The sequence below is a fragment of the Tamandua tetradactyla genome, chromosome 2 (assembly GCF_023851605.1).
Source record: "Tamandua tetradactyla isolate mTamTet1 chromosome 2, mTamTet1.pri, whole genome shotgun sequence".
In the NCBI taxonomy this organism is placed as follows: domain Eukaryota; kingdom Metazoa; phylum Chordata; class Mammalia; order Pilosa; family Myrmecophagidae; genus Tamandua; species Tamandua tetradactyla.
In genome coordinates this window covers 44071173-44083127 of record NC_135328.1, presented here as the reverse complement: position 1 = coordinate 44083127, position 11955 = coordinate 44071173, and the positions used below count along the sequence as shown (strand labels likewise).

The window sequence follows — 11955 nt, the reverse complement described above, 5'->3', positions numbered from 1 at the left end:
ACAAGACGCTGATAAACATCACCTGGAGGAATGACCAGGCTTTCTGAATCCAAAAGCAGCAGCCTCCTCTCGGGACTATCTGGTGTAATTTCTGGGTTCCTGCTCACCCCCACTTTCTGTTATTTGATGACCAGCCTGGTTGAAAGTTACCCAACGTGTCCCCCCCATGGCAGATGCAGGAAGAATCCCCACCCTGGTTAGGAAGTCTCTGGTGCGGCTGCACATCGCACAGCCAGCTGGTGGCGGCACAGGTGCAGTGAGCTTCCCACAGGGCCACGCTCAGCTGAGCCTCCGCGCATGCTCAATCCCGCTGACCAGCTGCTGGAGAAACGTCAAGGCAACCTCAGCCCAATTTCCAGGAGCATCAGAAGCTCTGTGATTTTCCGGCCGCCATCAAAGTACTGTGGACTCTCCCTGTAGTTCACTGAATCTTTGCCACAATAATTTCACAGAGGAACAAACAAGCACAGAGGAACAGTCAAATAAATCCCCAGCATGACCTGCAGCCAGTGCTGGGAAAGTGAAGGAGGGGCTGGGAGAAAGGGCCAGGCTGGCAGGTGGGTTCCAGTCCCAGCCTCCTGAGCAGAACATGACCTTGGGCAGGGCGTGACTTCTCCCTGAGGGTCAGCTGCTCACTGCAAAATGGGGCTGGTGTGCCCTGTCCTTGTGCCAACCACAACAGGGTCCATAGTAGTAGGGCAAACTATATGAAATTGATGAGCTTCAAGTGCTTTTCGACCTAAAATTGACAGTTCCATATGCTTGACAATTTCAACCCCCCAAAAACATCAATGTCCTGTGCCCCCACCGTGAAACAGGTCCACGCTGTGTGATGCATTTTCATCTCACGCACAACATTGTGTGACACTCATTATTTCCCTGGTTTTTCAGATGATGGAACTGAGGCCCTAAGAGGTACATAAGTTGCCCAAGATGACACAACAGGATTTGAAGTTGAGCAAGCCTTCTGTTTGGAAGGGATGTTTCCTCAGCCCAGACACAGAGCTCCTATGCAGATGGTTTACTCTTTCTTCATGGTTGCCCATCAGGAAGGAGATCCGCATGTGCTACCAAGGCTAAACCCTGGCCATGGTGAAGAAATAGTTTAATTGGCATTCTCCAGAAATAAGGGGTCCAAATGCATGCATTTGCAATCACCTAAAGCTTACATACTGCGTGACCCTTTGCCTGGCACCACACCTCTCTGAGATATTGTTTTAAACCTCATTTTTAAAATGGGGGAAATAGAAAATTCTATTTTCTAGAGGCCAGGAAACATAATTTTGCATTTTGATTTCTTTAGAAGTAGGACATAATCTACAATCACAGACGTATTTCTTTAATACAAGATTCTTTCTTACTTTGCTTCCCACCAAAGCTTGCCCTTAGATAGTGAGGGTTATGATAATGAGCAGATTCTTGGTGGAAATTTATTTTATTTAATGTGCATTTTATAAATGTAAACTGGCTCAGTCCTCATACCAGGATAAGTGAGTATAATCATTAGCCCCATTTTAGAGGTGGAGAATTGAGGCAAGGGGCAGCGAAGGAACTTACGCCAGTTCACGCAGCCAGCAGGTGGGAGAGGCAGCTGAACTCTGCACCACCACCTACCCCACTTGGTCTGTCTTTTCTGTTCGTCCACTCCACTCAGTGTTATTTAAACTCCGAATCAGGGTCTGTGTCCTAGGACAGCAGCAGCATCACCTCTAAATCATCAGAACTTGGACAGCGTTGGTCATGAAAATGGGTGATTGGGGCCATGGGCCATTCTGTACCAGGACCAGGCACGAGTCCCAAGTGGCAGAGGTGCTTCCCTGTTATTTAATATATTGTGCATGTGTGTGTGTGTGTGTGTGGTATGTGGGACCCTCTAAAGCTCAGGGTTCTGTTATCCTTGCGCCATGCATAGCCTCTCCTTGTCATAAGCAGTGTCTGGATTCTGTCCCCCATCATCTCACACCTGGACCACTCTGCCAGCCTCCACTGGCCCTTCCAAGCTGTTCTCCCACCTCTGCCCTCCTCATGCTCCCCACTGCAGACAGGCAGAGTGATCTCTCTAAAGAGAAAATACGACCACATCACCCTCAACCATATCAGTAGTTTTGAATTGCTCCCACTGTCCCCAGAGTTCAGCCCAAACCCCTCAGCCTGGTCCGTGCCCTGCAGGCTTGGACTCCTGCCAGCCTCTCCAGTATCAGCTCTGGGCATTCCGTTTCCATCACCTGCCCCAGCCATGCATCCCTTCCCTTCTTTGCTACACCTCACCCTCACTGCATGCTTCCCTCCCCTGATAAGATTCACTTTTTCAAGAATCAAACGCCAGCCATGCTATTTAAAATCCTGACTGAGCTGGCAAAATATACAGAAAGGAAACAGTGAATTCCAATTTTATGAAGGATATGGAGAAAGAGACTCACTGGTGCTTTGCTGAATTGGTATACCATTTAAAGCCATTCGTGTTTTTTGATTTGCCATGTTTTTAGTTTTTCTTTGTGGGAGGGTTTTTGAAAATTCAGCTTTCTCTAGATATAATTTGCATCCAATAAAATGCACATATTTTAGGTTTGCATTTTAATAAGTTTTGACAAAGGGAGAGACATTTGGAATCAATACCCCAAGGACAACATAAAGTACTGCCATCCCCTTAGGAACTTCTCTTGTGCCCTTTGTCTGTCAAATTGCCCTCCCTCTCCCAGCTAATCCCGGTCTCATTCCTATCGCTAGAGGTGAGTTCTGCCCATTCTAGAACCTTCTATCAATGGAACCACCTAATATGTGCCCTGCTAAGTCTCCTTTAGTTTTGCTCAGCACAACATTTTTCAGATTCATGTTAGCAGTTCATTCCTTTTTATTGCTAAGTAATAGCCCATTACATGAAAATGCACCTTTTTTTCTCCATTTACCTGTGGATGATCACTTTTGATGTTTCTAGTCTCTGACATTGTGAATAATGCTGCTGTGAACACTCACGTACAGGGTTCTAGTTGACATCTGCTTTTCTTTTTCTTGGATACTATGGTATTTTTAGGGAGCAATTGTCTGACACTTAGCATCAGGGAAAAAATCAAAAAGAAAATGCTGTAGACACAGAGAGGACAGGATGAAGTCAATGAAAGTTATGCATTCATGAAAATTATAACTACAGGCTGTTCTGAAACACGAACTATGATGCAAAATATGGGAAGTGACTAAAAACAAATTGTGCATCATAATAATACTCTTCAAGTGAGTATTTATTCATGTGGGGAAACATTTGCTTGCATCAGGTGTGACTGTAAATGGACAGGACTCATTTCACAATATTTACTGTATTTGCTCTGTGCTGGTCACTGTTCTAAGCTTTCTTGGGTTGAAGAAAAGACAGCAGCCTCTCTGGTAGATTAGCACGTGCTGGGGAGCAGCGTAGACTTACTGTTTTCCTTTAGATGCTGGGAATTGGTTCTAGTAATCTATTTCCTGGATGTACGACAGTCAATTTAGCTGCCCCCTTCTTTTGGAAATGTTCCTGCCTTCATGGCGGGCACCACTCTCAACTGGAATTGAATCATGTTTTATTCCCAAGCCATGAAACCCCCACACTGGCCACCAGGAAACTCAATATCATCAGCACCTGCTTTACTGCTGGCACCACCTAACTGGGTGCAACCCATGGGATGCCAATGGGACACGGCACTGACTTTATCTGTGGACTCGAAAGTATTTCATCTTACTCCAGCCCCACGTCCATCCATTCCTAGAATAAGCTGGAGCCCTCAGTGCTCTCAGCTAAAGGGGACCCAGATTAGACCTGGACTTGGAGATTTTACCCAGAGCTGCCTTTGGGGAAAGAAGGGAGTGTTTGTGCCAGGCCTTTCCCAAGCACTCCCCGGATTATCACAGCCCAGGGGGCCCTGGCTGGGCCCCACATGCCCAAACCACAGCTTCTTAAAGGACACTGCACCCTCTGCCACCCCGTCCAGCCACCCAGGGCACTCCTGTCCCAGCATGGCACTTCCCTGGGCCCTCCCAGCCCTGAGCCTCCTTTCTCTGCTGAGTGCCCGGGGCCCAGCCTGTGACCACACAAAGGCCATGCCCATCACTGATGCTATCCTGCAGCGGGGGAGCCCTGGGCCCAGCCTCTCGGGGCTGTGCTTTCCCCTGCTGGCTGCTGGCTCTGTCCTTTCCTTGCCCGGACCCTGGGGTGAAATCCAGGAGCTTTGGGAACCATTTTCCTGTCCCCAAAGTCAGAAACCCCATTCTGAGGTGCCACAGCAGGGGCAGTTCTGTGCTGGGCGTGGAGGGGGCGCCCCTAGAGATGACGGGTCATGGGGTGAGCTCCTGCATGTCAAACTCCCCACCTGGGACCTCTGTTTCCCTGTTTGCAAAGTTGGGGGAGGATCTGCCTGAGCCCATGAAAGATTCTGCCCCAGCTCCCCGTCATCAACTCCTGCCTTCTCCCCAGCTCTCTGCAAAGTGGTTGTCATCGCTGCCCTCTTATGCAGCCCTGAGTACAAGATGACTGAAGTGGTCGAGGCAGCCTTCTTGTACCTTGTCCCCAACAGTTAAGAGGACTCCCTATAGTTCAGGGAGCACCTGACCATGTGAGACCCCATGTGCCAGCCCTCCACCCCACCCCAAGGGCCAGCCCTGGCTTCTCCTCCTAGAGCGGGAAGATGGGAGCACTTTCGCATCCCCTGGCCTCAGTCTGTGTCCCCATCTTTGGAGTGGGAGGGCTGACTGGAATCTGCCTGAGTTTTGTCCTTGTTAACTGTCCTGACTGCCTGCCCCTCTCTCCATGACTGCCTCACCCTGTGATCTCACTTTGTGTCTGACATTAGCAGGCCCGAGTGCATCAACAATGTCGGCTCTGGGCGCATCCAGTGGCAGAAAGGGACCTCATCCCGCAGTGGGGAGCCTGGGCCAGCACCTGGGGGTCTGTGTGCAGAAAGGGGGCCCTGGGGTAGGACAGCAAAGCCCAGAGGAGGAGGAGGGCTGGCGGCGAAGAGAACGCAGGAAAGGCTTGTGGCTTATGTCTCTGTGGCCCTCGTGCCAAAACACGCAGGAATCAAAGGAATTTTCACCACCATGTTCGAGCCCCTCATATGTGCCAAGCACTGTTCAAAATGCTTTATATGAATTATGTGATTTAGTAGCCCTGAGAGGACATGATGAAAATCCTACCCAATTTACATGTGAGTAATCAGAGGCACAGAGAAGTCAAGGCCTATCCCTGAGGGCACACACCTTATAATTAGAACTGGGACTCAGACCCAAGGCTGGCTCCAGACCTGCCTCTGTCTTAGCCACACTGTGAGATCCTCTGGAGGTGAAGTGCGGCAGCCCACTGTTGGGCAGATGGTGGCTTCATGCATGTCCCAGTCATCACCAGGGAGACAGCACATAGTAGGGGCACACGAAGGCCAATGGCACTGAACTGGCCCCACTTTCCTGCCCTGGGGCTCCTCTCTGGACCTCATTCTCCTCATCTGTAAAATGGGAAGAGGGAACCCAGGACTCTACTGCTTGTCTGAGTGGTCCTCGGCACACCTAGGGGTCATCATGAAAGAGGGGACACTGCCATCCTCTTGGTCTCACCCAGAGACTCTTTTCCCCTCCAGTGAAGGACAGAGAACACTTTGCCAACCTGTGGCTCACCAAGGAACCCGAGACCTTAGTATTGTTGTTCTTTCCTGAAGATGAGCAGAACCAGGGACTAGCATTCTACAGTAGGCACATGAACAGCCCCTGACTCCAGACTCACCCAGGCTCCCCTACTCCTGGGACAGTTCCCCGGAACTCCACCCTTGCCTGGCCCCATGCCTGGCTCTCCCAGCTTCCTCACCCAGGCCCTCCCACCCCTGCAGCCAGGAAGCAGGAGGTGACCAAGGAACAACAGAGGGAGTTCCACAAAGCCCTCACCTGTGTGAGCCTGCAGGATGAGGATATCCTGTACACAGAGGGATAGAAGGTGAATGCCAGAGGGCCCGGGCAGTGCCCAGTGCCAGCCCGGGTGTGGTCTAGCCGTGGGCAACCCTGGAGGCCAAGAGAGGGAAGGCCGCCAGGCCAGGCTGCACAGCAGAGCAGGGCGTCCTGCTTTGAAGCAGGGACAGCTAAGGTTCCCACAGGCCTGTGGGTGCTGGGTGGGAGCACAGGAGGGAAAAAGACACTGTGAAATCAGGGAGGATGTGCAGAGCAGGTGGGGAGGACTTCAAGGATAACTGGAGGGTAACAGTTCAGGAGCGTTGTGGTGGTGGGTCCCAGTGAGAAGGTGCACCCCAGGCAGTGCCTTTGCCATTTCCGGCTCCCCCAGGTCTTTGCTCTCATTGCTCATTTTTATTACTTGTGCAGTGGGGAATCGGAATTGTGGTTTTTAGTGCCACCCAAACTGCAGTAAGTCCAGGACCATGTCCTGATTTTTGTATAACCAAGAATTACCTACATAAGTGTCCCCTTAATATTTTTCTTAAACCCATTGAAATGCAAGGCCTCACTTCATCACGTCCTTTGCAATATTATCTGTGAAATCACATGGTCTGTGAACTGATTATACTTTTCTATACACAGGAAATAATTTGAAAACTATTAGTATAAAAACATCTCCCATCCATTTGTCACCCGAGTTCTTCTCATGTACCTACCAATGGTGCAAGCTGCCTCCCAGCTTGAAGAAACCTGGAAAAGGACTTCAGAGCACAGGCTCCTGGGGAAGACTGTCTAGACAACAAACCTCCCTCAGTTTTTGGCCAGCTGACCTCAGATAGGTGATGGGCCCATACTGAGCCTCTTTCATCTTCTGTAAAATGGGTGCAGCTGTGAGGAACCCACGAGGTACTGCCTCAGGGCCTGGCATGTCAGAAGTACTCAGAAATGAGTTGTGAAGGGTCTGAGCTCCCATTTTGGAAGTGAATAAGCTGAGGCTCAGAAAGGGAAAGTGATTTCCCCAAGGTTGCCCAGCCAGAGTTGGAAGTTGGCCCTGAGCAAGACTGAGACCTGCAACACTCAGCGTGACTAGGTGGACAGGCGAGAGGGGCTGATGGAGCACCAGGGCCTGCCTTCCAGGACAGCACTTGTCTTACATCATCATCTTCCTGGGAACCTACCATCAACAGCAGCCCAACCCATTCCAGAACTTATGGGGTTCCAGTGGGAGGCAGTCAAGAGTGAGAGTCTCCACCTTCATCTGACAGGTGCTGGGCCTACCCTTGTACAGGTGAGCTCTGCTCTCCCACCATGGCACTGTGATGGCTCCACTGCCCACGAGCTCATGTATGGAGAAGATCACTGCAGCTTCTAGCTTGAGTTTTCTCCTTTGAAAATTGGGATCGTTAGGAGGTGATTGCCAGGACTATTGGGAAATGCATTCATGGTGTCTGCTTTGCTAACGGGTGGGCAGAGAGGCGGGTGTGGTCCATGTGTAGCATTTTACTCTCCCCCATGCAGAAGCTGTGCCTCACCCCTCACTCAGCTAATGACCTTGGGAAACCTCTTTTCCCAGTTATAAAGGAGGTTTCAGATTCCATTTAGGATGCCCCTTCCTGGGTATAGGCAGACCACTGCAGGCCAGCAAGGGGCCCCAAATCTACTCACATAACTGGGAAGTGGCAGCTCAGGTCTCATTCATTCATTCATCGAACATATATGAGGTCTCTAGCATGTTTCAACATGTTTTTTAATCCCTAAACTGAATTTAAGGAACCCAGCAGATGCAAATTCTACCATCCTGGACTTCCATTCTAGTCGGTGAATCCAACAGTAACATTAGACATTGTCAGCAGGTGGTGTACCCAGTAAATGAGAAGTGACACCATTGTGTCCTTCTGTAGATGTGGACCTATCCTCTCTCATTTTGACCTGCCTTGTGCATGCCAGGAGCATCCAAAACATGCCATGTACTCTGGGTGAGGAGAGAGAGAGCCACCTCTTACACCAATCATCTCAGGAAATGTGGGGGATGTGGCAGGGAGGGGCTGGGCACAGCCCTGGGCCCCACACACCTACGATGCTCACTGGAGTACAGGAGTAGAGGGCATCCCTCTGCAGGAGGGCCAGAGTCACACAGGGTTGTGTCTGGGGTTTGGGTCACTGGATGCAGAAGGGACCCTGGGGGCCCATTAGCAAACCAGTCCTCACTAAGGCCTCATCTGAGCTCTGCTTCCTCCATTCTCCAGCTGCAGACCCACATCAGAAGGTTTGGTGAGCAGCTTACTAGACATATTCTTTGAACTCAATCCTCTTTGCCCAGTTGCTGGGACCTTGGGATCAGGTGCACCCCTGCCCTTTGGGAAGACAATGGCTGTGGGAAGAAGAGATGTCCACATGGCACAAGAAGAATGAGGCAGTACCTTGGGGCATGAGGTAAAGTTTGGGAGTCCAATCGGGCCCTGGAAAGGCTGAGGAGGACAGACTCAGTCCCCTCATGGGTTAGATATTTAAGAAGTTCCTACTGTGTGCAAGTGCCGAGCCATCAACGGCAACACAACCCATCCCATCACTCCTGGGGTTCCAGTGGGAGGTGGCCAGGAGTGAGAGACAGAGTAATATGTGAATCTTTGATGAAGAACAACAGAGATGGTCACACCATAGATGGGGAAAGTTCTACAAGAGAGGTTATTTTCTAGTGCGCTACTGGAGGCCAGGACTACCATTGCCAGGTCAGGCTGAGTGGGGTTGCTGCAGCCTGCCTCACCACCCCCAGCAAACTTCCTCCTCCCTCCACATCTGGCTTCATCAGGCGTCCAATGCCTGATCTTCCCTATCTCAAAAAGTTGGTGGCCTCTGTGCAACTCACCGTACATGGCTCAGACCTGGAGCACAATGCCGACCTTTATCTTGCTCAACTGGAACCACCAGAACCTCCTGGAACAAAGACAGAGGGTGAAGAAGACAGAGATTGAGTGTCCTGGGTGTGTGGGGAAGTCAATGGACAGGGCCCCACAATAAGAAATCTCCAGAAGGGGCATTTGTCCAGGAGCAAAGACCATCCTCAGCTGACTGATCGGGGAATGGTAATCTGGGGAGACATCTAAGATGAAATTAATTGGCTGGAGCTTCTTTTTAAGGCCACGGGATATCCTCTGACATGAAAATGAAAACACAACGTATCAAAACTTATGGGATGCAGGAAAGGCAGTGCTAAGAGGGAAATTTATTGCCCTAAATGCCTATATTAAAAAAGAAGAAAGGACAAAATACAGGAATTAACTGTCCACTTGGAAGAACTGGAGAAAGAACAGCAAATTAACCCCAAAGCAAGCAAAAGGAAAGAAATAACAAAGATTAGAGCAGAAATAAATGAAATTGAGAACAGGAAAACAATTGAGAAAGTCAAGAAAACCAGAAGTTGGTTCTATGAGAAAATCAATAAGATTGATGGGCCCTTAGCAAGATTGACAAAAAGAAGAAGAGAGAGGATGCAAATAAATAAGATCAGAAATGGAAGAGGAGACATAACCACTGACCCCACAGAAATAATGGCAGCAATAAAAGGATACTATGAACAACTTTATGTCAATAAATACAACAATGTAGATGAAATGGACAACTTCCTAGAAAGGCATGAACAACCAACTTTGACTCAAGAAGAAATAGATGACCTCAACAAACCAATCACAAATAAAGAAATTGAATCAGTCATCAAAAAACTTCCCAAAAAGAAAAGTCCAGGACCAGATGGCTTCACATGTGAATTCTACCAAACATTCCAGAAAGAATTAGTACCAACTCTCCTCAAACTCTTCAAAAAAATTGAAGTGGAGGGAAAGCTACCTAATTCATTCTATGAAGCCAGCATCACCCTCATACCAAAACCAGGCAAAGATATTACAAAAAAAGAAAACTACAGGCCAATCCCTCTAATGAATATAGATGCAAAAATCCTCAACAAAATTCTAGCAAATCGAATCCAGCAACACATTAAAAGAATTATACATCATGACCAAGTAGAATTCATCCCAGGTATGCAAGGATGGTTCAACATAAGAAAACCAATTAATGTAATACACCATATCAACAAATCAAAGCAGAAAAATCACATGATCATCTCAATTGATGCAGAGAAGGCATTTGACAAAATTCAACATCCTTTCCTGTTGAAAACACTTCAAAGGATAGGAATACAAGGGAACTTCCTTAAAATGATAAAGGGAATATATGAAAAACCCACAGCTAATATCATCCTCAATGGGGAAAAACTGAAAACTTTCCCCCTAAGATCAGGAACAAGACAAGGATATCCACTATCACCACTGTTATTCAACATTGTGTTGGAAGTTCTAGCCAGAGCAATTAGACAAAAGAAAGAAAAACAAGGCATCAAAATTGGCAAGGAAGAAGTAAAACTATCACTGTTTGCAGCTGATATGATACTATACATCGAAAACCCTGAAAAATACACAGCAAAACTACTAGAGCTAATAAATGAGTACAGCAAAGTGGCAGGTTACAGGATCAACATTCAAAAATCTGTAGTGTTTTTATACACTAGTAATGAACAATCTGGGAGGGAAATCAAGAAATGAACTCCATTTACAATTGCAACTAAAAGAATAAAATACTTAGGAATAAATTTAGCTTAAGAGACAAAAGACCTATACAAAGAAAACTACAAGAAACTGTTAAAAGAAATCACAGAAGATCTAAATAGATGGAAGGGCATACCGTGTTCATGGATTAGAAGACTAAATATAGTTAAGATGTCAATTCTACCTAAATTGATTTACAGATTCAATGCAATACCAATCAAAATCCCAACAACTTACTTTTCAGAAATAGAAAAACCAATAAGCAGATTTATCTGAAAGGGCAGGGTACCCCAAAGTGCTAAAAGTATCTTGAGAAAAAAAAAAAACGAAGCTGGAGGTCTCATGCTGCCTGACTTTAAGGTATATTATGAAGCCACAGTGGTCAAAACAGCATGGTACTGGCATAAAGATAGATATATCGACCAATGGAATCGAATAGAGTGCTCAGATATAGACCCTCTCATCTATGGACATTTGATCTTTGACAAAGCAGTCAAGCCAACTCACCTGGAACAGAACAGTCTCTTCAATAAATGATGCCTAGAGAACTCGATATCCATATGCAAAAGAATGAAAGAGGATCCATATCTCACACCCTATACAAAAGTTAACTCAAAATGGATCAAAGATCTAAACATCAGGTCTAAGACCATAAAACAGTTAGAGGAAAATGTAGGGAAATATCTTATAAATTTTATAATTGGAGGTGGTTTTATAGACCTTACACCTAAAGCAAGAGCACTGAAGAAAGAAAGAAACAAATGGGAACTCCTCAAAAAAAAAAAAAAAAGGCATGTGGAAAGCCAATCATGTGGTGATCCTTCCTCCTCTTTCACTCTGAGCTCCCAGTGAGCCTCTCAGGAAGCCGTGTATTTGGAAAAGTAATGGATGAACTCCAGCACTTCAGACACCTTGGGTCAGAATTTTGGATTATTTGTTACTGCTTTAGACTCCTTGGGATTAGAATTTTGGGTTATTTCTTGCTGCTCTCATGCCACTCAGCTGGAGGAGATGGATGTCAGGACTGGTTTCAACCTTCATTGCATTAATGAATGAAGAGCCAATAATGGCAGCACAAGGGTGCTATGCCCAAGGCAATAGGCAAATCCCCTCTGCCTCCTGCCTCCTACATCCCCACTAAGACACTGAGATATTTTGGGAAAATTTATGTAAGAACTCAAATCCATTAGGGCTTGGTGTTTGCCAAAGGTACTATAAGTGGAGAGTACTTCACCTCAAATGCAGCTCTTCGCCATATATGATCATGGAGTGGGCACTTCACATCATCCATGACACCTGTCAGGAGACCCCAAGCACCCCTACTCTCATTGATCCATATTGAACCCGAACATTTGCTCTTCTCAGTCAGAGAATGATGGTGGATGCTCGCTTGCCCTACTGGGCATCCTTCACAAACTATCCCTGTCCACTCAAGGCTAGTGGTCAGCACCCA

General features: G+C 47.4%; 1 protein-coding gene across 1 annotated transcript; it reads left to right on the top strand.

Moving 5' to 3' along the window:
- The first annotated feature begins 297 nt into the window (after positions 1 to 297).
- Positions 298 to 5947, top strand: LOC143656102 (alpha-1-acid glycoprotein-like). The gene is given in 5 exon segments (XM_077127881.1): positions 298 to 337; positions 4445 to 4583; positions 4821 to 4888; positions 5601 to 5708; positions 5847 to 5947. Coding segments are annotated over 5 exon segments (456 nt in total).
- Positions 5948 to 11955: the final 6008 nt, after the last annotated feature.